This window comes from Pseudorca crassidens, chromosome 19, assembly GCF_039906515.1.
Source record: "Pseudorca crassidens isolate mPseCra1 chromosome 19, mPseCra1.hap1, whole genome shotgun sequence".
Lineage (NCBI taxonomy): Eukaryota > Metazoa > Chordata > Mammalia > Artiodactyla > Delphinidae > Pseudorca > Pseudorca crassidens.
In genome coordinates, this window is record NC_090314.1 from 39,594,778 (window position 1) to 39,621,946 (window position 27,169).

Below are 27,169 nucleotides of genomic sequence, written 5' to 3' on the forward strand. Positions count from 1 at the left end.
CAAATTGGTAGTTGCCAGAGGGGAGGGGTCATGAGGTGATGAGTGAAATAGGTGAGGGAGATTAAGAGGTACAAACTTACATTCATGAAATAAAGAAGTCAAAGGAATGTAATGTACAGCATAGGGAATATGGTCAATAATATTGAATTAACTGTGTATGATGACAGATGGTACTTAGACTTATCGTGGTGATCATTTTGTAATGTCTAAAAACATCAAACCGCTATGTAGTACACTTGAAACTAGTATAGTATTGTAAGTCAATTATATTTCAATTTAAAAAAAAAAGAAAAAAGTGAATCATGCCTTGCTCATCTGTGGGTTTTTTTGTGGGAATTAACAGAGAGCTAGGAGAGCTGTATTTTAGACTTTTCAAAAGACTTTGATGGATTTCCAGACTAAGAATATTTAAACCTTGAAGTTGCTTTGTGTTTAAGAAAAACACTTTTGTCTCAAAGAGGGCAAATGTACAGATAGAAATGAAGAATATGAGTAAATAGATGTTTTTGTGAAAAAGGACTTGAATCTTGGTTACCCTTCGATTGTTAGTGTTCTCTTAACAGTTTCAGAAATGAGGGGGCGGGGAAGAAGAGTGTTGTTAATGTTTCCAAGTATGCTAAACTGGAATATTTATTATGTTAATTACTCGAGATGATTAGGATAAATTTCAGGAAGATTTCACACAGCTGTGTGAATAGAAAAAAGCGTTAAGTGATAAACTGCTTATTGACAAAGTATAAGGTAAGACAAGACCCAAGAGGTGGCTTTTGAGTCATGAGATGGCGTAAAAAAGAGGCTTAAAGGAGGTGATTTTAAGTCAAAACAAAACAAAACCCCCAAACCCTCATTTTAACAAAGTAGGTAAAAGAGATAGATCTTGTTATTCTGAGAGGTAGCACAAGCCAAAGATACTTAGAAATATGCTAACACCTAGTAAATACATGATTTTTCTTTTTTTCTCTTTTATAATCTTTCCCTCTTCTCAGGTCAGCAGTAGTCCTGAACCTCTGAAGGCTATAGAACAGGAGGTGAGAATGGGGTTTCAAAACGTTTTGTAAAAAGTAAATGAAAGTGATTAACTTTTGGGTACTTTCTCAGCTGCTATTTTCAAGACATCAAGTGCTCAGTTTGGAAGACTGCTGATGTTATTCCCTGAAATAAAAAAGAAAATTATTTCTTCTACAGTGGTTGCTAGGGCTTTACTGTAATCTGTAATTTACTCCTCTCTAAAGTCAGCATTTTGAAATAAAGGAGAAAATAATAAGTAAACCCTGTGGAAATTCAGCCTATTTCTATTTTCCCAGCTCTAGGTAAGAAAACGTGTATGCTTTGCACAAATACCTTCCTCAGGGCAGAATGTACATAACTTGTATGTATCCTGGAGACAGCCTAGTATGTCATTTTACCATGGGCTGCCTCCCTATTTAAACAGATTTGTTCAGCCCCAGTCAGGGCACCATTCAGCTTCATTCAGCAAACATCTTTTGAGAGCCTACTTCATGTCAGGCTTGATATGCTAGACTCTGGGGATATAAAGACAAAATAAGACTTTCTCCTACCTACTAGGTCAGGGTTAACCAGGGTAAGGCCTTCAGCAGGTCCATGACAGTGGAACAGTGTCTTTTTCAGAAATACCTTCAGAGGTAGGTCATCCGTGCCTCTCTAAATTTTTTTGAACCTACAGTATAATTTACATCCAGACTTATTTCACCTAAATGTGTCTAGAATTATGCTTCTCAGTGTTTCTTTGGGTCATGGACTCCTCTAGGAATCAAATTAAAGATACGAAGCTCTCTATAAAATACTTGTATACACAGAATTTTGTGATTCTCTTACGGTGTAGAGTTGTAAATCAAAAGAGTGTTAAAACTACTGCTTTGGACACAACTTTAACTTGGGGAGAAAGAAATGTAAACATAGAAATTAAATATAAGGTGATAAGTGTTATAGTGGGTATCCATTGGGCTAGTTACTTTCTGTAATTTTGTCTTTTACTTACATTAGGCTTAAAATCTTTGAAGCTAAAGACAAACTTATGTAGCAGAGTTGCTTGCCCCCTTTTTAAAGCTTATTTCAGATGAAATCAGGCGGCTACTTAGGAAAACACTGTATTGGAATATTTCTAGGTTGTCCTTAGTGGGATAATTTATTTTTATAGTTGTGAACTTACTTTATAGTCTTTCTGAACATAAATAGTAATGGGGCAATGCCAGATAACACATGACATATGTATTCTATACAGCACTGGGTACGGGAGGCATTTGATGAATGGAACATCTGAAAGTATCTTGTAAAGGCCTATAGACTTTCAGCCTGATAATCTAAAACCAGTAGGAAAATAGCACAAAGACCAGATTGTTTTCACTATGGTATCTCAAGTGAAGCTAAAAGTAATGACACTTGTTCTGTTTTTTTGTGTGATAAAAAACGTATAACATAAAATTTACCATCTTAACCATTTTTAAGTATACAGTCCAGTAGTGTTAACAGTATTCACATTGTTGTGAAACAGATCTCTAGAACTTTTTTGTCTTGCACGTCTGAAGCTCTATACCCATTAAACAACAACTCCCCTTTCCCTCTGCCCTCAGCCCTGGCGACTACCACTCTACTTAGTGTTTCTATGAATTTGACCACTTTAGATACCTCATATAAGTGGAATCATGTAGTAGTTGTCCTTTTGTGACTGGCTTATTTGACTTAGCATAATGTCCTCAAGGTTCATCCACGTTGTAGCATGTGACAGGATTTCCTTCCTTTTTAAGGCTGAATAATACTCCATTGTATACATATACCACGTTTTGTTTATCCATTTCATCCCTCAATGGACATTTGGGTCGCTTCTACCTCTTGGCTACTATGAATAGTGCTGCTGTGAACATGGGTATACAGATATCTCTTTGAATCCCTATTTTCAAATCTTTTGGTTTTATACCCAGAAGGGGTAGTGCTGGATCATGTGGTAGTTCTATTTTTACTTTTATGAGAAAACTCCATACTGTTTTCATAGCAGTTGCACCATTTTACAACCCCACCAACAGTACACAAGTGTCCTAATTTCTTCACATCTCACCAGCACTTGTTATTTTGTTTTGTTGCGCAAGAGTGCCATTCCTTTATAGTTGTAACACTGGAACCCCAAGTCAGGTTGCTCGTTTTTGTGGGCATTTTCCAGTGACATGAAAGCCTACAATGTAAGAGTTTCTTAAAGACTGAAGGAGTGGGAATGGGGTTACAAAACAAGTAACGTTTATCAGAAAGAGACTTGACCACCTGGCGAGTCTCCATTTTTGGCACCCACCTGTGTCATTGAAGAGGATATCTTAATGGCATCAGGCAATTGAAATTGATAGGCCGGTGGTCTTCAGATAAATAAAGCAGCATTTGTAGTCAAAACTATTAGCCAAAACAGTACACCTGGCGTATGACCAGCATAAAATGGGAATTAGAAGTCTCCAGAAGTCACAGAGTGAATGCGAAACTACAGCATGCAGCTCCCCTATAACTTTATGTTGAATAATTTATGTAAATGCTTCCAGTTTCCATTTAGGTCCTAGTAAAACATTTTCCCTCATTTTGTACCTGGTATCATATGAACTCATTGTTGACCAAAAGTGATACATTTTATCTTTTAGCCGGCTAATATTTAGGTTTGTCTTTTGTCCTTCTATCTTTAGTTGGAGGCATAGTTAGTGACAGAATTTCATAATTTCTTCCATAGGAGATACAATATAAGAATATTGTGCCCTTGGCCAAACACATGACAGCGACTTCCCGCCTCATTGCTTTCCTGCTAATCTTGGGAGCTTTATGTCTCCACTCTCTGGGAGACCAAGGAGAAATACGTCTTTTGAAAACTATTCCCTAAAATTCAGAGCTTTTCCCTCTTCAGCTCTCATGGTCTGTCCCTGGGATCCAGCTGTCAGAAGTACAGCCCACACTGTGAGCTATTTTAATGTGCGTAAAATATTTTTATGTGGTAAAAGTATAAAAGGGAAGTGAGTTACAGATCAATAATCTCATGTTATTTGGATAGCATTTTAAAATACCATCTTCTAAGCAGATCCTAATTTACCACTTCCTTGTAGCCCTAAATCTTGAGATCCCCTGAAGTGTCAGAGTCCTTTTCCTGTTTTAGGTTCAGCTCTCTCCTGGTTACTTTATTTCATACTCCCAGATCCACAAATGATTTTGGGGAAGAGGGCTTTTGCTAAGCTGTTTATATTGTGAACTTTTAAATTACTACATAATTTTTTTTAAGGTAAAAATAGCTAGACCTTGTGGGGTAGGGTGATATGAAGGAAGAGGAAATAATTTCTCTACTTGACTTTTATTTGAGAGATAAATGGAAACAACAAGGTCAAGATCGACCTCCAGTTATTTTTCAAATAACTTCAAAGGCATATAATTTTCTCATTGTAGATGAACTTGATATTCTCTAGGGCTTTCTGAATCCATAGTTTTGATGGGTTTAAGCACTGTCCATCAGTACTTCATCAGAACCTGGACTCTTTATATTAATTTTTAAATGTACTTTATATTTTAAACTTTTAAAGCTTGGGAATTCATGTATATGATAACATAAATGTGAATTAGCCAGGCTGTTAGATTAACCAAAATAATGCCACTTCTATTTTTTCTGTTAAATAGAGTACACATCAAAACAAAGACCAAGAGAGTGGTACTCAGGGTGACTTCTAGTTGTTTTCACTATAGTCCTCTTTGGCTCCAGAAATATTATTGTCAGTTTTCCAGACTCAACTTCTAACAAGCTAATTTACTTGATGAAATTTTTTTTTTTTTCTTTTCGGTATGCGGGCCTCTCACTGTTGTGGCCTCTCCCATTGCAGAGCACAGGCTCCGGACGCGCAGACTCAGCGGCCATGGCTCACGGGCCCAGCCGCTCCGCGGTATGTGGGATCTTCCCGGACCGGGGCATGAACCCGTGTCCCCTGTATTGGCAGGCGGACTCTCAACCACTGCGCCACCAGGGAAGCCCAGCTTGATGAAATTTTTATCAGATACTTTTGTATTAGGTGCCAGTCTCCAGCTCCAGGAAATAGTCAAATAATTTTGTCTTTTAATTTTAACAGGGGAGGAGGTGATAGAGGATTGAACTAGTAATGTATTTGATTTGTCTTTCTTCCCATTGGATATCAGGTCTGTATTTGAGATGCACAAAAGAAAATAGTTGGCTGTGTAATTCAGCTGATTTTATTAGCATACAGTTAATATTGCAATATTTGTAATCAAAGTTACTTTAAACACAAGGCAATAATGAATGGATAGTCCCAACTCATAAATAGTATAAATGGTTTTCTTTTCTCAAAACTTTCAAATTGAAAAGAGAATTTCATCTAGTTATAGTAAAACTTACTATCTCTAGTCTCTTTATATACCTAAAGAAATTGTTTTTGAGGGACTGTCCTGGTGGCGCAGTGGTTAAGAATCCAGCTGCCAATGCAGGGGACACGGGTTCGAGCCCTGGTCCGGGAAGATCCCCACATGCTGTGGAGTAACTAAGCCTGTGCGCCGCAACTACTGAGCCCGAGTGCTGCAACTACTGAAGCCCACGTGCCTAGAGCCCGTGCTCCACAACAAGAGAAACCATAAATAAATAAACAAACAAACAAATAAATAAATAAAGTGATGAAGACCCAATGCAGCCATACAAACAAATAAGTAGAAATTGTTTTTGAGACCATACTTCATACATAGATTTATATTCTGAATTTTATAATTTTCTTTTACTTAAAAATATATATATTTAGAAGTGCTAACAAGAGCATAGTAAAAGCAAAAGTCACTCATTATCAAACTACCCAGTGGCAACCACTTTTAGAATTGTCATGAGTGTCCTGACATAGCTCTTTCTAGCCATTCTTAGTTGATTATACTATACAGAACTGTTTTAGTCCCCAGTCTCTTCACAGAATATTGTGAATATTTTCCATCTCAGTAGGTATTCTTCTACAACACAGTTTTTTAAATTGCTGCATAGTATTCTGTTGTATGGATGTTCTATAATTTTCTTAATTTCCTATTTTGGAGCGTTTAAGTTGTTTTCAGTTCTCTGCTGTTATAAATAACATCCTCTATCCATCTCTGATTATTTCCTTAAAAGTATATATATATTCCAATTTAACATAACATTTTCCTATGTCATTGAAAATTCATTTTAAGTAAGTATTGTATGCTAATATGGATATGCCACTTTATTTTTCTTTTGATAGATTCTGAATCTCAGATGAGATTTGTTTTTGCTAAATGGATCATCTATCATGGATATATATGTTTCTTAAAATGTTGATGAGCAATAAATAATTAGTAGCTGACCAACTATTATAAAAGTCCAAGTACAATATAAACTGTCAGAAAATGAGCCTAGCAAAAATTTACCAGGATGACGGTCTTCAGCAAATATTTGGGTTTTATCCACGTGTTAGAGCTTAAACCCACCAGAAGAGCTAAGATACTCAAAACTCTTAGTGAGTACAACATGCTAGGTCACAGTCTGACTTTATAGATTTCTCATTATTAAAAACAAAAATAAGGGGGGAATAACCTCCAAAAGCCTGGGATAGGGATGAAGAGTGTGGGTGGGAGGACTATGGAAAGGATAAAGAGCTCTCGATTTGCCATAGAGAATATATTTTCTTTTGCATGCCCTTTGTTCTCATCTGGTAATTGATTTATATTAGTTCAGCCATACGTCAAAATGCATTATAGTAAATTAAAATATTAAGAGAAGAAAATGGAGATGAAACATTTTAATGTTGTAAAGCTAAGAGGTTTGGTGATGGTTAAGTTCTCCAAGTGTGATTACTTTCATTGTAGTTGCTGTCCATCATAGCATGTGTAAGTTGACTATATGTCAAAAAATGTTTTCTTATACTTGAAGAGAGTCTTAACCTTGAACACCCTCTTACTTTTCAGCACTTAAAATAACCTAAATCTCTCAGACAGTGTAAGATTGGTATAATGTTAGTTATTTTTAATTGCTTGGATTCTATTCCATTATTTTTATAGCTATATTTTATTTTTATTGAACTATAGTTGATTTAGCTATAATGTATTTTAAACCATGTTCTTTAAAAGTTAAGAAAGATAAAATTTTAAAGAGGGAAATAAAAATCACTAATAATCATCCCCCACCATAGCACAATTTAATGTATTTATATATTCTTTTTTTCTCCTTAGGCCAAAAGCATGTATTGCCAAATTTTCAAAGTTGTGCATAATGTATTGTTATAAATTGTAATAAATAGCCAACATTTTAAACACTTGGTATGTGTGAATACACCGCTAAGTCTTTATACAGAAAAATTTAGAATAATCCAATGAATTAGGTACCATTATCTCTATTTTACAGATGAGAAAACATAGCTATAGGAAGAATACATAACTTATCCAAAATTATACATTTGGTGCATTCACTAAATTCACCCTGATCATCATCATCATCATTACTAGTACTAAACATTTTGTCCCATTCTCTTTAAGACTGGGTACTTTGCTGTAAAGAACTGCCTCGTTATTGGTAGCTAGTGGACAGCTGTTTTTGATTATTTTGGAGTCACAAACCCCATTGAAAATCTGATAAAAGTTGTAGATTCTTTTCCTAGAAAAATTCATTGTACATAAATGTTTGCATAAATTTTCAGTCTGGGCATGTACTTCTTGGAGCCTATCTGTGGATCTTAGAAGTAGCTGTGAAATTTTAATGATTATATATAAATGACCTGGATTGCTTGTTAAACATGCAGATTACCTGATCTCACTGCCTAAAGTCTGGGCTTGGACTTAGAATCTGTCCTTTTTACAAGCACTTCAAGTGATCTGGATGCAGGATTTGTTTTCTTTTTTTGGTTACGCCTTGCAGCTTGCAGGATCTTAGTTCCCCAACCAGGGATTGAACCCGGGCCATTGGCAGTAAAAGCACGGAGACCTAACCACTAGGCCACCAGGGAATTCCCTGGATACAGGATGTTTTAAGAACACTGTTTACAAAACTGTATCCTGAGATTAAGAATCTTGTTATTCCATTGCTGTTTTAGAGTAGCTACCACACAGTACATGCTCTAAGTGTTTGGAAACAAGTCTTTATTATCAAATGATTTTACAAATTAGGACTGCCATTACAAACTCTGATGATGACAGTAATGTATGATTTTATTGCTAATACTGCCACTCTACTTTTATCTTCAGGTCTTCTATTTAGAAGAATGTCATGTATGTCTGGAAAAACATGATTGCTTAAATATTTCCTAATTACTTGAAAATGATCTGCAGAGATTATTTATTGATTTCCTTTGGTAATCAGTGACTTACTGTTTTTTAATAGAATTTTCTTTCAAGTTTCTTAACCCATTTAAAAGATAGTTTTAAATAAATTACTTGTCAGACTGTTTTCCCTAATTATATTTATTCGTAGGATGAACTTTCTGATGTCAGCCAGGGAGGATCTAAAGCTACCACTCCAGCATCAACAACTGCTTCAGATGTGGCAGCAATTCCTAGTGATACTCCCTTACATGAAGAGAATGAAGGATTTGTGAAGGTTGCAGATACACCAGATAAGTTAGAGAGAAGCAAGCATATTGAAGTACAGGTAGTCCAAGAAACTAGAAATGTATCAACAGGTAAGTGACCCTACTTATTTACATACTGACAAAGTATTCAGTAAATCCAGATGTGGATATGACATCTTTGGGGTGTTACTGCCATAGATTTATAAAACTGTATTCAATTGTAAATAAGCTTTAAGATGTGATGATTACATAAAGTTTTAGAGAGAAAAGTGGTGGGGCAGTGGCTGAGGGGTTGAGAGCCTGAAAGGCAGGAGGACATTCTTTTTCTGTTCCCTACCTTAGGTCATTAGTCTTTGTCTTTAATTTCTCTGTATTTCACCCCTTAAATACAAGGAAAACAGTGAGTTCTGGCCTGGTGTACACTGCACTGTGTCCAGAGAACCACAAGTGAAAACTTCCTTTGGTTATTTTTTAGTTGCTCATATTTACTGTTAATTGAATATATGACATATTGTCTGTCTAACCTTGTGTTTCCTAGAATCAACTCTTTAAAATTTTTTATGATCAAATGATGTATTTACAACCATAGAAGCAATTTTCATAACAGGGGCAGTATGTGCTATATGCATTGTTTTTGTTATCTTGTTCTTTCCTAAGACTCTGCTGAAAATGAAGAGAAGTCAGAAGTTCAGGCAATCATTGAATCCACTCCTGAGTTGGATATGGACAAAGATCTCAGTGGATATAAAGGCTCAAGGTACTGTAAAAGCCCGATTAGGACATCTTATCCTTCCCTTTCCCCTCTCCCAAAGCACACTGTTGTCCCCTGGTCTCTGACCAGATAAAATGCATTCAAATGTTTTGCTGAAGAAATGTTGATGTTATATTTCAGTTTTGTCTTTTTTGAAGCTGGATATTGTACATAGTTTAAATCTTCTGTGAAGTGTTACCTTTGCAGCATCAGGGACTAGGAGCATGTGGACGGATGGGGAAAAAAGACAGCCAAGGAGTATTCCCTACTTTGTGGAACTGGGAAAAACATAACAGCAGAAGTGGGGAAAATATAATTTGAAGGAACTTTATTCCTTCCCCCAATCAGGAAGAAGACAATGTATTCCCTTCAAAACTGTAATGATCTCATTACTAGAGGAAATTAGTCTCATTTTAGTATCATTTTACATGGGGAGGCTATTTAGAGGTTAGAAGAGAATGGTATGTATCATCTTAATGAAGATCATCTGAAATATATTGATGTTCAAGAATGTCACACAGGAGCTGCTGCCTTTTAATTTCTTCCATAAATTTTATTTTTTAATTAATTAACAATGACCATAAAAATATGTGCCATTTTTTTGATCACTGCTAGACATTATATGCAGTAGCGGTTAAAAAGCATGAGCCTAGAATAAGACTACATGCATTCAAATCCTGACTAGGATTTGAATCTGAGGTAAGTTTCTTCATCCATAAAAGGGAATTATGATAATACTTCAGATGGCTGTAAGGAGTAAATTAATCAATATATGTTAAATCATTGGCAAAGTGTCCAGTTCAATAAATGTTAGCTAACATTATTGTTACCTTCATTATTGTTTTATATCATTTTATCTTAATTATAACCTTATGAGGTTGATGTCTTCACCCCCATTTTACAGATAAGGAAGCTCAGAGTTGTACAGTAACTTGTCCAAGGTTACCAAGCTGGCAAGAGGTGGAGCTGGGATTCAATCTAGGACTCTGATTTCAAAGGCTGTGCTCTACTGAAAGATTTTTTCTTTATTGTTTATTTAAGAAATTAAAAATGCAGAGTGTAAAAAGTGAAATTTCCTTCTTATTCATCCTCTCCTAAACCTAAGAGATGCAGCTACTTACTAACAGTTGTGCGCTCTTGTCATTCTGAACCTGTTTTTAAAAATCAAAAACATTTTTATTAGACTAAAGCATGTATGGCAGTATTAAGGTCAAATCATAATACAAAATATGAAGGGCAATAGTAGGCCCTTACCCCTACTGACCCCTCATTCCCACTCCCAAGAGGCAGTCTCTATCACTTCTCAGGTCTCCTTGGGTATTTATCTTCAGATATCTAAATCACATCCTATGCTGTTCTTCCTTGGTCTCTCTCTTTCTCAGTTGGGGTTCAGTGAGAAAATGAAGTCTTAATGCCCTAAGGCACCCCTTGTATATAATGAATTAGCTATACTCCTATGCAGGGACTTCCCCGGTGGTCCAGTGATTGAGAATCTGCCTTGCAATGCAGGGCATGCCGGTTCAATCCCTGGTCAGGGAACTAGGATCCCACAAGCTGCAGGGCGGCTGGGCCCATGTGCCACAACTAGAGAGCCTGTGTGCTGCAACTACAGAGCCCACACACTCTGGAGCCTGTGCACACTGCAACTACTGAGCCTGCACACCGCAGCTAGAGAGAAGCCCATGTACCACAACGAAAGATCCCGTGCGCCGTAACTAAGACCCACTGCAGCCAAAAAATAAATAAATATTTATACTCCTGTGCATCTAGAACAGTACTAGCTATATACTTTCTTTGGGAGAATTGAGCAAATAGTCACTCAAATCATTTTCTGTATCCTGTGGATCAAATGAGGAGTCCTGGTTTAAAAAAGGCTGCAATATTAGCTATTGACTTTATAGGGCATAGCTCTTTAAACCATCATCTTTCCTTTCATCCTCCCAATATAATTATATCTCAGTTTCTGTTAAATTAACATTCATTGTTTATATCATTATGATTATATAAATACTAATAACAGCCTAGCCACAGAATATACTATGATTACATTTCCTTTCTTTTACAACTTCGTTTTTCTTTAATTTAGTAAAGCCTTGGGGTTTTTTTGGTTTTGTTCTGTTTGTTTCTTTTGCTTAGGTTTCTACATACCTATCACTACTTCACTAACAGATACCCTGCAAATCATAAATGTAAACATTCTCAAAATGGCCAAATATAAATAAAACCAGTTTCCTGGAACCTTCTGTTACCATTCTCCAATGTAGACATTTTTGTGTTTGCTCTGGTCCTGGAATTTGCCCTCATTTTCATGCTGGGAATTTTTTTCACTTCTCTCCTTTGTTCCATCTTCTATTTCCTGGATACCATGACATCTAGCTTCTTGATTTATGCCTTTGTTTTGACAGAAATATTCTTACTAGCTTTCCTGGCAAAGGCTGTTTTGGAAGTAAGTTTTTTGAGAACTTGAATGTGATAAATGTCATTTAAAGGAATGATAGTTTGGCTGGATATAGAATTCCAGGTTGGGAAATCTTCAGAAGTTTTTATTCAGAATTGTGAGGACATTAATTCATTGTCATGTTTAGTGGAGTGTTGCCATTTGGATTCTTGCTTTTTTAATATATTCTCTGTAAGCTTTTAGGATCTTTATCCCTGTTTGTTGTTGTTTTGTTTGTTTTTTCCTTTTTAAAAATTCATGATGATGTGTTCAATGTAGGCATCTTCTTTTGTATCTGCAGTAGTCCTTTCATCTGGAAATTCATATTTCCCCGTTGAGAAATTTTCTCTTATTTCTCCTTTTTGTTGTCTTTTCTTCTCTTTTTCTGAAACACTTATTAGGTAGATATTGAACATTCTGGACTGACCCTCACAATTCCCTTTTTCCCCTCTTTTCTGTCTCTTCTATTTTTTTTATAATTTCTGGATGATTTCTTCAACTTTCTCTTTCAACCTTCGTCAATTTTTTTCTAAAAGTTTTTTTGTTTTTCTTGGATAGGTACTTTTTATAACACCCTACAGTTCTCTTACGGATGTAACTTTATTATGAAAATAAAATAAAATTTTTTTTTTTAAGTTTTTGCTGCTGTCTGCATTCACTGTCTCCTTTTACTCTGAGTGTTTTGGACTCAATTTTATGATAGAGACTTTCTTTGATCGTCTGGTTCTCTGTGGCTGTTTTGCTCATACTTAAGTAAATGACATTGATTCTCCAGTTTTCTGCCTATAACATTTAACCTTGGCTTCCATTGTTCAGGGAGCAATGCCAGGAGAAGGGAGGTCTCACTGTCCTGGAGGGTTGGATTTAGGTCTCATATAGCTTCTTGTGCTGTCTTTCATCACATCCCTCTATCTTATGTTCCCTCTTGCATGCTTCTCTCTGCAGATTGCTGGTTCCTTCAATTCCTGAGCCTTTCAGGGGTTCTGGCAGCATGCTGACTTCCTTCCTAAACACTAATGGCTTAAGTTGAAGCTTTGTCTGGTCTGTTAAATCAATTTCTACTGTTTGCCCATCTGTTTTCTATCTTATATAATTTTGTTCACATTTCATCTGCTGTAGTTTCTTTTTCTGTTCCCTATGTCCTTGTGGGTGTATACTTTTTAAATTCCTTTACTGTCCTTTCAGTTGAGTTTCTCAATTATTGGGTGATAAATGACTGTGTCCATCGTATTTAACTGGAAATCCTGTGCAGACTTTTTTCTATTAATGTAACACTAATGCACAAACACGTACATTTCCCCATTCTCCTCCATACCCCTGCAAAAAGGGCTTATATTATACATACTGTATTGCAACTTGCTTTATAAAAAGCACCTTTATATAATGGGTTTCTTTCATTTCTAAAGCTGTATTTTAATGTTTTTAAAGTTAAAAGTTGAAACTTTCAGGTATATCCATAACTTATTTCATCTGTGCCCTGTTAATGATCACTTGGGTTGTTTCAACTTTTTGCTACTCTGACCATCCTTTTACGTACATAATTGCCTTCTTGTGACAGGGGCTTTGTAGGATTTTTTTTTTTATTTGTGGCCACGCTGCACAGCTTGCGGGATCTTAGTTCCCCAACCAGGGACTGAACCCCAGCCACTGCAGTGAAAGCACCAAGTCCTAACCACTGGACTGCCAGGGAATTCCCTGTAGGAATTTTTTTAACATCAAGTTCTTGGGTCAGTGGGTATTTACATTTTAAATTTTGATATTGCCAAGTTGCCCTTAAAAGAAAAATAAAATGGCCATGCTAATTTATACCCAGACAACGTGGACCATGGTAGTTAAGATCATGGATTCTGAAGCCTGGCTGCTTGGGTTTGAGTCCTGCCTCTTTGACTCATTTGCTGGATGATCTTGGCAAATTCCATAACCTCTTTAGTTTCCTTCTGTAAAGTTGGGATAATAGCAGCAGATCTTTTGTAGAGTAGGTGTGAAGGTTTTAGTAAGGTAGTCTGTGAAAGGACTTAGACCAGTGCCTGAACAATGCAGAGTAGTGCTCTCTTTTAGCTGCCATTTACTGTTTGTGTTTGCTAGGATCTCACTGCAAAAACATTCTATATATTCATCAACAGTTCTCTCTGTGGAGTTTAATGGGAATCTCTTATGACACCCTTGAGAAATCCTTTTAAATTATATTTTATATGAAATGTAAATTACAGGTTAAAAATTCCTATGTAACTTAGCCTTTTGTATTCATTTTGCACAGTTGAAAACATCTTTCACTTATTTGTTGATTTGGTTTTGGTTTTTTCTGCCTAGCACTCCCACCAAAGGCATAGAGAACAAAGCTTTTGATCGCAATACAGAGTCTCTCTTTGAAGAACTATCTTCAGCTGGTTCAGGTCTAATTGGAGATGTGGATGAAGGAGCAGATTTACTAGGTATGATCGTTTATCTGAAGTAGTATCATACTGTTTTAAAAATAGATTTTTTAAATGACTTAATTGAAAATTTCTTTAAAATGTCTCTAACTGTCCAGTGGGGCAGAGTTATTGCACTTTTACATAATTAATAAGAATGTATTCTTTGAGATGATGAAAGTTTTAAATGAGAATATGTTCACTTATGGATGTGCCTAGAATTGAATTACATTTTAGTTTGTATTTTGAATTCATGTCACACAATTTATTGAACTCCTGCTATATTCTGAGAACAGTATTACATAGAAGAAGCACAGTGATATATGTATATATGGGGTATATGTATAGATGTATAGATTTATGGATTGATGGATAGTTAATTCCTGTCTTAAATAGCGTTCATTAAATCCTGTTGACCTTAATTAAATAAGAAATTATAACACTTGATTTTTCTGAGATTTCACAGAGTATTCTGTTTTAGCTCTTTGGGAAATGTAATCATTTTAGAGTTTGTATTGTTGAAGAATATCTGGTTTGAAAAGGATAATGCATTTGGCTCTTCTACTATTTATCTGGTGACCTTTGCCAGATAGCTTAACCTCTCTGGGCATTAGTTTCTTTGTGCATAAAAAGAAAGAGTTCAAGAGTTGGACAAGCTGCGGCTCATGGGCCAAATCCAGCTCACCTCCTATGTGTACGAGTAGAGTTCACACAGCCACACTTATTTTTCACGGATTGTTTATAGTTTCTTTTACCCCACAACAGCAGAGTTAAGTTGTCTGTAACAGATTATGTGGTTTACAAAGCCTAAAATATTTACCATCTGGCCCTCTACAGAAAAAGTTTGCTGTGCTCTAGGTGATCCCTAAAGTTCCTTTCAACAATAATTACATGAATGGGACTTCCTTGGATGTCCAGTGATTAAGACTCTGTGCTTCCACTGGAGGGGCACAGGTTCAATCCCTAGTCGGGGAACTAAGATCCCTCAAGCCATGAGGCGTGGCCAAAAAAAAAACTTACATGACATGTCAGTTAGCTTTGGTGTGCCTTTCTTATAACTTAAGACCTTACAGAAATGGAAAATGTTATAGTATTAAAAAAAAATCTATGCCTTTGGGATGGATTCTGGTCTCCAAACATTTTTTGTATCCCTTAGTGTAAATTCAGTACAGATTACACTGTTCTTAAAAGGTGCTGTTTGTCAGTTCTTGTGAACCTAGAGAGGTGTTACTTGCATTCATTTATGTTAAATTTATTGGTTACTAGTTATGTCCTCGACAAATATTTTTTGAAGGAAATACAAGTTCTGTCTAAACAGAGCTCACAGTCTTATGTAAAGTAAGAGAGATTGAAAGTACATAAACAAAACTGAGTTAGACATAGACTCCCACCATTAAAGTCTTAGTAAAACGTTGGATGCAATTGAATGAGCTTGCATTTCTCAAGAAAGGCTAAAAGATTAATTCTTAAGGAGCACTCCATTTTTACATTTAAATTTATACTCTTTGTTAAGATTAAATTATGCATGAAAAGTTCCTTTTAAGATTTGATTGGTTTAAGAAACTGATTCCCTGGCAAAAATTGAGGGGCAGATGCAAAAAAATGTTAGAAAGAAGAATTTTTTAATGTTTAAACTTATATTCAGATTTATATACAGTGAGGTTCAATTTTTTGTTTTAACAAATGCGTAGAGTTGTATAACCACCACCAGAATCAATATACATCATCTAAAAAAAATTCCTTCTTGCTTCCCCTTTGTATTTAACCAGAATGAAGTACTTTTTAAATGTTCTTTGTACACTCTGCTTCCTTATAATCCAGTATTGAGTAATATCATTATTGAGGTTATTGGCCCCAAACTTTCTTCCCTGTAGAGTTAAGAAGCCACATAGTACTTAGAAATAATTGTGGTCTTTTAAATCAAGTATTTTCCGAAAGCTTCCATTCTTTAAGTCAGAAAATGAAGCATAATAAATAGGTTAAAAGCAAAATTCTGATTTCCTTTCCACTTTGAAAAAAAGAAATAGACTGTAAACTACTGTCTTTTCCCTTTTGCAGATATTGATATATTTATCTTTAGAATGTTCCAGATTAGAAGTTTTAATATATCACCTTAAGTGTAGTGACTTAAGCCTACATGAATACTTTTGGTCAAAGATGTTAAATGACATCTCCAAGGCACATAGTTTTTCCTTGGCTTCTCTTCTGGTCAGTTCAGTGATAGTAATTGCAGTGTAATACTCACTAAATGGAACATAGTTAAACTAGTAAAATTGTTTCTCACAAAGTTCCTTAAATGAACGTTGGTTGATAAATAAGTACATAGTCCATTTCTATAACTCATTATTCATTTTTCTAATTGCTGTGTTGTTGTAAAACTCTTCCCTTGTTTTTGAAATCATTATGCATGTAGTCAGTATTTAGATTACTTTTTTCAGATTTTAATAATTTAAAAGAGATAATCCCCCAGAATTTGTCCTTTATCTTGATTGATGTCTCATCCCTTGACTTTATTTCCAATGATCCTTTTCTCTATTCACTTTAGTCACTTACCCTCCATGGCCACGTTCTAGAACTTGGAAATCATACATTCATGCATCCTACTCTTGAGATTTTCATTCTCTTGATTAAATTCTATTTTTTCAACTTCACAATTTTTACTAACTTCTTCCTGTTATCATTTAAACATGTTCAGGTCTTTTCCATTTTAAAATAAAACTACTGCCCTCCTCTGACTCCCTATCTTTAGTACCTTTCCACCATATCACTTACTCTTCTCCCATTTCCAGGCGTGCTTTTTTGCAGAAATATCGGTGAGGTAGGCGTCTGTTATGAGCCTGGCACTATTCTAGATGCTTGTGATACACCAGTGGACAAAATAGACTTCTTGAAAGGGTGGCTACTTTTAACTGGGAGGATTTCCCCAGTCCCACTTGCACCTCATCTGACTACAATCTGGCATTCTGCCCCACACTAACCTTCCCTGAAACAACTTCTTGTTTGCTATATCCAGCTGTTCCTTCTAAGTTATTTCACATGACTTCTCAAATAGCATTTGTCTTTAAAACGGTCTTTGCTGGGTTTCTGTGGTATCAGACTTCCCTGCATTCGTTCCTGCCTCTGACTATTTCTTTTCAGTCTTCTTTGCAGGACCCTCTTTCTCCGCCCATTTTTCAGATGTTCCTGGCCCAGTCTTGCTTCCATGTTTGGGAGGTCTGATTTGCTCTTGTTTCTTGGCTTTCATGGCTAATTGCTCCCAAGTCTTTCTCTCCGTCCAAGATTTTTTTCTACAGCCCCAGACTATTACTTCCAAACAGCCCATTAGACATCTTTAAGATGATTTGTAGAACTTTATAGTTGATATGCCTAAAGCTCAGTTCATCAGCATCTTTCTTTATTGTCCTGTCCCCAAAGGCTGTTCTTATACCAGCATATACTACCTCAGTGAATAACCTCACCATCAACTCAGTTCTCCATCCTAAATCTCTCACACTTCCCTCAAAACCAGTCATGAAGGATTGTTTGCGTCCTTTCTTAAAAAAGAAAATCTATGTATCTGTCTCTGTATCTCCTTCTTGCCTCTGATTAAATGGAATATCCTCCTCCAGGAGTTCTGCCTTGATCCCCTAGTTAAAGCTCAGTTGTCTGGAAACATATTCCCATAGGACTGCAGTTTATTATGCAACTCTTCATAATACTTTATTGTAGTTTTTTAGTGTGCCTGTCTCTCTGGCTAGACGATAAGCTCAATGTGGCAAAGACAACTATATCTTTTGCTCACTGTTGAGTCTTTGGGACATAGCACAGCAGCTAAGTGAATGGATTGTTAAATAGTTTTAACAGTTTTGTTTCACCTCTAAACCTACGCTTCTTTACCTTTTGGAATTAAAACTCCTTTACAGGAGAATTTGTAAGAGAGTAGTGTACTTTTGGAAAAGTGCACATACAGAAATAGATAAAATTGTGTATGCTTTCTCAAGGAAGTGACAGATAATCCAGAGCCCATCTATGGACTGAGCTTGAGAATCAGTGCTAAAATCCAAATGAGATGTCTATTTTTAAAACCGTCAGGCAGTTTTTTTGCTTGTTTTAATAGGTAAGGTTTTCAAATATGTCAGACCTAAGTTTATGCTTAGTTGAAGTCATGAATAGAAATGGGGCCACTTCAAGTTATTTTTCTTATAGTTATTAGTTAGTTTTTATTGATACATTTCAAAGTGAAAATTTTGGACGATCCTATTGGTTATATATTAAATTTATACACTAGATTTTAGGAGAACTCTTCATTGGGAAGGTGTAAACTCTAGAAACTACATTATAGGATATGATTTCCATAGAGTACATATTTCAAAAATTTTTCCTATTTATAATATTTATACTTTATTGTGTTTGGTTTCTCCACATCTTTTCAATTTTATTGGCTCCTCTCTCTCATTTTGAAATAAGTGAGTGTAGATCTTGCTTTCTGAAAACAATCTAATTGAGATTCTCATTCGTTTTTTCTCTTGGGCTGCTTACCCAGGGGAATATTCTGGTGTGTATGCTTTTAAATTCTTTAATATTACTGCTTTTTAAGCTAGGTGGTCTTGGCTGCTGTTCTCATTTAATGCTTTCTCTTTTTTTTTTTCCTCTGCTCAACTATTTTTCCCCCTGCATATATTTTCAGCTTTTATGCTTATCTCCCTATGTGCTTGAGAGTTTAGCAAACATAGTCATTATATAAACTTTTCACCCAACCTTAACCATATTTCTTTTGACTCTATAGCTTTATTGAAAAGTTAACATTAGTGTTTAAAGCAAATATTTCAACATATCTTGTCAAAATTCATTTTTAAATTGGAATTTGGAAACTTTTAGTTTGTCTTTATTTTCAGCTTTTGGAAATATGTAGATGATTAAATAAGCTACTGTTTCTGATATTTATTCTTCATGGCAGAAGTACCTTCTTCTTTAAGAATATTTGAGGTAATTATAATACAGACAAAATATGAGTCCATATGTGAGCATTGAACTTTTAGCATTCCTAGATTAGTTGCGTTTTAAATTATCTTTAAGTTATTTGAAATATTACCTTTTTTTAAAATAAAGAGACATGTTAACTCCTTTAACTTACATTGTTTTCATTAGAGTTATTTACTTCCTTTTTTAGGTGGGTTATGAATATTACTTCCATTGTATGTGATTTACCAATATTAGTGGAGTGATGGGTTTTTTGTTGTGCTTGCTTTGCTCTGTTGTAACTTTCTGAGGTATATTCCCTAATGTGTTGTTTGATTTCTTCAGTTTCTTGTGAGTAGCAAACTAAATAGCTTTCTTCTCCCTAAAGATCACTACATTGGATCTTGCATTGAATGCTCTACCGCCTACCTTACAGTACTCATTAAATTATTAAGCATGATTGTATAAATTGACCACTAAGCATTATCATTTCAGAGGTGGCACTTTGAAGAAATCTTTATATTATTGATCTGGGATTTTCACTCTAATTATATTCAATTTTATTTTGCAAAAGAATTGGTAACATATCAGAACATCCTTATGAATGAAGGAAATCACCTTGATTTCTGTCTTTTGCACATCATTATGCGTTAAATCATGACATTGTGATTTCAGATGTTTTTCGTATCATGGCTAAAACTACAGATTAATGATCTATTTTCATTCTGTTTCTTACATAAAACATTTCTTGTTCTTTGTTTTTGCTTTACATGGAATGCATGGGCTTTAAGACCATAATTTCTTTGGTAAGGTTTCATCTGCATTGGGGTCTTTCTTGTTTCTTCCTGTTCTCTATTAATAAGACCTAATTTTTAGGCAAAAGCCTGCAATAACAGGTGTGATTTAGAAATGATTTCTGATCCGTATTAATGCTACTCTCTTTTCCCCCTAAATACTGCTACTTTTTAGAATATTTGGCAGAAAAGTCTTCATTCTTTTGAAATATTATCTATGAGAAGCAAAATACAGACTAAGAAAATCTTTAGCTTTGTTTTGTGGTAGATAATTATTTATAATTTTATAATCCATACAAGTAGATACATAAAATGAAATTATAGACAAAACGAGATTACTAAAGGACAGATAAAATTTATAAAATAAAATTTGAGACTATAGCTTATTATAAGTTTATATAATTTTAATAAATTTATTTTCAAAGTTTTTATCTTTTTTCTTTGATAGGAATGGGTCGTGAAGTTGAGAATCTTATATTGGAAAATACACAACTGTTGGAAACCAAGTAAGTATATGCAAAATTTTAACAGGCAACAAAAGATACTGAATTTTCTTCTCACCCAATTCAATGGCACATCTTTAATTTAACATAGCACGAATGCAGTCTCACTACCCCACGTCCTTCCACTTCTCTGTGTGTGGGCTTGTGCATACACACGTACACAAGCAAATAGTTAATGAGACCTAATTTCACTGATGGTGTGTTTCATTACTCTGTTCTTTTCAGAAACAGATTTTGATCTCCTTTCTACCCTGCAAGTATCCATGCCTTTCTCTTAATCTTCTGGATGTGTCCTATGTGGTTTTTGCTCCCTCCCCTGGGATATCTATTTTCTTCTCTCTCCTCTTGGGGCTTCTTTTATTTCTGCATAAATGTTTTTATCTATATGCGGCCCACCTCTTCAGAACTCTCCTCCATAGTAGCAATTTGTGGAGTCTTACTTAGGCCCTCAAACACATTGGAGTTTTGTTTAGTGCAGTGGGTCCTGAGTTACGTGGAAAAGCAGATCAGGCCCCTTTGTAAATTTGCTGTGTCAGAGCAACTTTGGAACATCTGTGTACATCCAAAACAGAATGTAGCTCTAATGACGTCCTATGTCCATGATACGCAAAAGGAGCTAGATCTTAGATTTTTTTTTTCATTTTTTTCAAGGTTAGACTTTCTTATTAATTATTAAAGGTAAATTCAAGGATTAGTTTTACTTTGTTGATTAGATAATATCTTTTCAGAACTTATTAAGAACGGTACCCTTATGGATGCTATTTGTTTGTTTGTTTGTTTAATTAACCACTTTATTTTATTTATTTTCGGCTGCGTTGGGTCTTCGTTGCTGTGTGCGGGTTTTCTCTAGTTGCAGCGAGCGGGGGCTGCTCTTTGTTGCGGTGCGCAGGCTTCTCATTGGGGTGGCTTCTCTTGTTGCGGAGCATGGGCTCTAGGCGCACAGGCTTCAGTAGTTGCAGCACACGGGCCCTAGAGCATTCCGGCTTCAGTAGTTGAGGCACGTGGGCTCAGAAGTTGCGTCATGCAGGCTCTGGGGCACACAGACTTCAGTAGTTGTGGCGCACGGGCTTAGTTGCTCCGCAGCATGTGGGATCTTCCCGGACCAGGGATCAAACCCACGTCCCCTGCATTGGTAGGTGGATTTGTAACCACTGTACCACCAGGGAAGTCCTGGATGCTATTTGTTAAAAGTTTAATTTTATTTAATTCTGACTTTTTAATAATTTAGTGGTCTGCCTTGCCTTATCCATTTATTCTTCTTTTTAAAAAAATATTTATTTATTTGTCTGCACTGGGTCTTAGTTGCGGCACGCATGATCTTCACTGCAGCATGCGGGATCTTTAGTTGCAGCATGTGAACTCTTAGCTGCAGCATGTGGGATCTAGTTCTCTGACCAGGGACCTAATCCGGGCCCCCTGCATTGGGAGCATGGAGTCTTAGGCACTGGACCACCAGGGAAGTTCCTCCGTTTATTCTTTGTTTGATAAGAAAACAGACCATTGCTTTGTGGGTTTTTTTTTAAACCTTTATCTACAGACACATCAGGTAGAATACCTTTGAAGGTTTCAGTCATTATTTAGCCTTATGATTGTAGTTACTTTAGTCTACAAGAGAAATAAGCTGTGAGATAGAAAGAATATTTACTTGTAATGGTGCTCTTGAAATATGTGTTTCTTAGAAATGCGTTGAATGTAGTGAAGAATGATTTGATAGCAAAAGTGGATGAACTTACCTGTGAGAAAGACGTGCTGCAAGGGGAGTTGGAGGCTGTGAAACAAGCCAAGCTGAAGCTAGAGGAGAAGAACAGAGAATTGGAGGAAGAGCTTAGGAAGTAAGTTTTCACTATATTGTTCTAAACCAAACAAGCTTTGCCAGTGTGCCACCAAGGTTATAGGTGTAACCCCGAGACTGCTACCTTTAGCGCTCTCGTCACAAAGGCCCCAGAGCTGCCTGGGATAGGGTTAAGTGCTTGGCTGATTGCCTCTGCTCTGAACAGACCCTTCCATTTATTGAATATTATAATTTTTTGTGCATGTCATGATGTGAAAGAAGTTAGGAGAGCTGTTCAAATATTGCTAATCAGGAAACTGTAAACATTCATTATTTTCCTTTTCTTTAATGCCTGGTTTTCTGAGAACAGTGCTATGATAATGTTCCCCTAAATGAAAGCAGCTAAATACCCTGTTTGGAAAAAGAAAAATAATCATTTAGTGGTAGTTAAAATTTTTGACCTGTTCTTTATTCTTTAAAAAGGTGAGGTCAACTCAAATAACATGTTTTGTTTTTTACCCCCCACTAGAGCTCGTGCAGAGGCTGAAGATGCAAGGCAAAAAGCAAAAGATGATGATGATGTAGGTTTATAATTTTGGACTTGTTTTCTTAACTTACCATATTTTGGTATTTTGGGGAAATCTTGTTAATTAAGCTTTGGGTATAGCATTATAAAGATGAAAAGAAAAAGTTAAAATCGTGCTTATGATCATGAATAGTCTAGATTGTGCTCCCACATAGTATCCAGATGCTAAGCTTTCTAGCTACGCACAGTGTGCTCATTTTTCCTCCATGGCTTTGTGCTCTGACTTGTGTTTGCCTATTCAAGCTCAAGGACCTGGTGGGATATTTTGGAGTTTTTTGTTTTTGTTTTGTTTCAAATTTTAACTTAGAAATATATGAAAACCTTAAGAATAAAAATAGTTTAATGGTATTAAACATAAAAAGATAAAGTCTAGAAACTTTAATACTAGGCAATTAGCCCATATTGTTGTCAACATATAAATACAAAAGAATAAATATGAACTTCTTGCCAATGTTATTAGCATGCCAGTTATTCTGTCAGTAGCTAGGGTATCATTCCTGTCACAGGTGTTTGCCGGTCAAGTATCAAACTTGAGATATATGGATGTCCTGATCAGAATGATTATTTTGTGCCCCTTCAATCTCTTATTTGTGTTTTTATATAATATTTGATACATTTAAAAATATATGTAACATGTAAGTTATGAATAATAACTTATAATTAACATTATAATAAATTAACATTATGAACCTACCATTTAACCTAAGAACTAGAACATTATCAAACATTGAAGATACCCTATGCTCTTCCCTCTAGAGGAAACTGCTATGCTGTATTTATCATTTTCTTAACTTGAAAAAAAATAATTTTATCATACCACACATGTATGTATCCTTACAAGGTATGGTTAATTTTCACTGTTTTTGTGTTTTATATGTATTTAGCTTTGGAGACTTGCTTCTTTTTCTCAGTATTATGTTTTTTATATTTACCCTAGTTGTAGTATAGTGGTATAGTTCATTCATGTTCACTGCTTTATAATATCCCATTATGAATATACTACAATTTCTGTATCTGTTTTCCTGTAAATGAATATTTAGGTTATTTTCAGCTTTTTACTACCACCAACAATGCTGTTATGAACATTACAGTGAGAGTCTTCTGGTTTTTCAGGGTATATTCCTAGTAGTGGGATTGCTGTGTTGCAAACTCAAAATCCTTTGATCATTTGTTGTTTGACTTTTTTTAAAAGGAGAGGTTAAGTTCTGCAGCAGGAGGACAAAGAAGGAGACTGCTGAGGGATAAGCTAAGCTCAGCCTCTTTCTTTCTGTCCCATGCCTTTCAGCTGTGATTCAAAATGTGCATACTGCACTGAGCAAAACAAAAGCCCTACAGTTAACCCAACCTTCTCTCCAGAAGAGCCTTTAGAAATCAGCAGTAGAAGGAAGTTGACTTGAGCATGCCCCTTTGGGGTCGTACCATGCTCACATTCCTTATTCTCCCTAATAATAATTCTGGTTAATACAGTTGTCTCCATCTTGTTATATTTCTTTTGGTGTTTTAGTGACTCCTAGCATTGGGTACCTTGGTAGCTAGCCAACAGGTTTTTATGCTTTTCGCTGGCTTTGAGTGTGTATGTAGATTGGTAGTTTGAGATAAATGAACCCCTTTAGGAACTTACTTGTAACTATTTTCTGAATAACTAGTATTTGTTATAGAACATGGATTTAAAATACTGTTGTGAGAACAACATTTCCAGGCGAGTGTATTAAATCTATAGAGATAACAGCCTTTTTGTTTTTCTTCAAAACCTGCACTATTCTTTGTATTTCCTTTATAATATATTCAAATATTTGTATTTATATTGAGGAATTAAATTGTCTACTTTTTTCAGTAATAAATAATTAAGTATATCTCTTTATTGATTTTATTTTTATTAGACCTTTTTTTTTGTTATCCATTAGATTAGAAATTAAGGAATGTTAAAAGCTTAAAATTTTTACTGAAGTCTGCGATAACACTAAAACAGATACAGGCTCCCAGAGTGATCTCTAGTCTTCTTTTCGTTATAGAGTGATATTCCCACAGCCCAAAGGAAGCGGTTTACTAGAGTAGAAATGGCCCGAGTTCTAATGGAGAGAAACCAATATAAAGAGAGATTGATGGAGCTTCAGGAAGCTGTTCGATGGACAGAGATGATTCGGTTTGTATGAGAAGTACCTCTGGTGTTTTTCTCGTCTTTGTTTACTAGGTTACTGATTGTTTACTGATATTCATTTCTTTATTCAGAACTAGAGTCCTGCCTTGGGGATCCAAGCCCATTGCTCTGTTTACTAAGAGAGGTCTAAAGAAACACTAGCAGTTAGTAACAGAATGTGATCAAAGTGGGTCCCTTTTGGGCCAGTGAGGCCTCTTGGAGAATATTCCCACAACCTCTAAAGGGCAATTAAATGATGGTCTGTCAATGAAAATAATCAGTAAACAATCTATAATTGGAATAGAAAAGAATTTTATTTGAGCCAAGTGGAGGACTGCAGCCTGGGAGACAGCTTGTTGGATATCTCTGAGGAGCTGCTCCGGAGAGGCATGGTTTTCAGCACAGTTTTATATCTTGTCAGAACAAATAACATCAAACAAGTCACAGATACATTCCTTCAAGGTTTCAAAAAAACCAGATAAGCGTGTACACAGTGAGTCAGTATGGCCTTGACACCTGGGAAGGGAGTCTTATCGTCAAAAGAGTGAGTACCAGCATTGGTGTCCCAGGAAGGGAGGCATTTCATCTTTATCTTTAACATGGACATTCTTTACTTCTGGTCAGTGCACCCTTTTCTTTAATAATGAAAGCATATGTACAGTATATGTTTGATAGGCCACAAATAGGCTGTTTTAGTTCACATAACATTTGAGTTAAATCATGTATAAGCCAGAATACTTCCCCACACCTCAATATGTGAAAATTTCTTTAGTCATTTTTTGAAAGAATGTAGAAACTGACACTACTTTTGCAGTGCAAAAGTGCATTCTTCAGGCATGCAGTTGGGCCATAGTCCAGCCAGAGCAAGGAACCAGAATGCTGTAATGATGTCAGGTTACATCATGCTGTGTAATGTCAGGAAGAGGTAAAGTTTTCATTTGCCACATAGGGAACGAAATCAGTCCTAGTCAGTGACTTCCTGTAAAATATTCCTGATTTCCACCCCCCCCCCCCTTTCTGAGTAGTCATGCAAAAAGCAACCTTCAGTTGACATCTTTATAAGTTGGATCTTAAATCTCACCTAATGCTGCCATCTAATGGTCATATCTTCAGTAGCAGCGTTCCTTATTTTAATTTTAGAAAGAGCTCACGAAAAGTTTGTAAACTAGTTGCCCCCTAATTTGCCCATATTTTTCAGTTTGGATTGTCACATCAGATTTACCAATAATAGTACACACTGACACCTTGTTTTAAAGTTTATGAAAATATTTTCTAACCACCAACTGTTACTTCCTTATGATTATGTCCTTTACTTAATAGTAATAAAAACATTTTGTATAGCACATTTACAATTTGCAAAAGTTGTAATTCCTTGTAGCTGCTAAGAAGGAAGAAGATTACTATCTTAATCTTTATTTATTGGACAGAGAAACTAATATACTAACAAGTATGTTCTTAACTCCAGCTTTTAAGGGATATGGAATAAATAATGAGTGAATAGTTAAAAAACTGAGGCATATAGTCAGGTTCCACTTTTCATTCCTATTTTTAATTCTAGCAGTGAAATGGTAGTCAACAGGTGAATAAAAATGGTGGCTTAACTTTCTTCATTGAATTAAAATATGTTTTAAATTCAGTCCTTAAAAAAAGAAATGAAAAGGGGACTCTGACAGTCATAGCAGAAACCTTACAACCTTACTAAATCAATTTGCAGTGCCTTTTTTTTTCTTTTTGAAATTTTGTCGAATTATTGAATCAATGCAGTTTCTTTTCTTTCTTTTTTTTTAAATATTAATTTATTTATTTGGCTGTGTCAGGATCTTTAGTTGCGGTGCCCGGGCTTCTCTCTAGTTGTGGCGTGTGGGCTCCAGAGCGCACGGGCTCAGTAGCTGTGGTGTGTGGGTTTAGTTGCCCCATGGCATGTGAGATCTTAGTTCTCTGACCAGGGATTGAACCCTCGTCCCTTGCATTGGAAGGTGGATTCTTAACCACTGGACCACCAGGGAAGTCCCAATGCAGTTTATTTTCTTCCCTGGTCAGCTTTTCAGTAATGGAAAAGTTTTAGTCCTGTGAAAAATGACCCATCAGAACACTAAAGTTACAAGCTAATTTTTGAGAGCTGGAAGTGTAAAACAAATGGTACCTTTATGTAGAGACAGGGAATTACAATGCAATATTTTAATAAAAAGGGAAGTTGGAGGATATCTCTTCAATAAAAAATTGAAATAGTAACATTCAGGCTTGTTGGCTATCTGTCCAGCCCAGATAATAATTTTGTCTCTTATCAGTAGTCTGAGCTCTTTGAGGGAG

General features: G+C 35.7%; 1 protein-coding gene across 12 annotated transcripts in view; it reads left to right on the top strand.

Moving 5' to 3' along the window:
- SPAG9 (sperm associated antigen 9) overlaps positions 1–27,169 on the top strand; it is a 142,788-nt gene that overhangs the window by 87,670 nt on the left and 27,949 nt on the right. For 8 of the 12 annotated variants that reach the window (XM_067714780.1, XM_067714781.1, XM_067714786.1 and 5 more), the window contains 8 exons: positions 987–1,028; positions 8,435–8,642; positions 9,189–9,288; positions 14,030–14,151; positions 20,311–20,368; positions 22,045–22,197; positions 22,666–22,717; positions 24,735–24,865. In XM_067714780.1, the coding sequence (XP_067570881.1) occupies positions 987–1,028; positions 8,435–8,642; positions 9,189–9,288; positions 14,030–14,151; positions 20,311–20,368; positions 22,045–22,197; positions 22,666–22,717; positions 24,735–24,865 (866 nt within the window). The remainder of the gene's footprint in view (positions 1–986; positions 1,029–8,434; positions 8,643–9,188; positions 9,289–14,029; positions 14,152–20,310; positions 20,369–22,044; positions 22,198–22,665; positions 22,718–24,734; positions 24,866–27,169) is intronic. The other 4 variants (XM_067714782.1, XM_067714784.1, XM_067714788.1 and 1 more) reach the window with 1 other exon arrangement.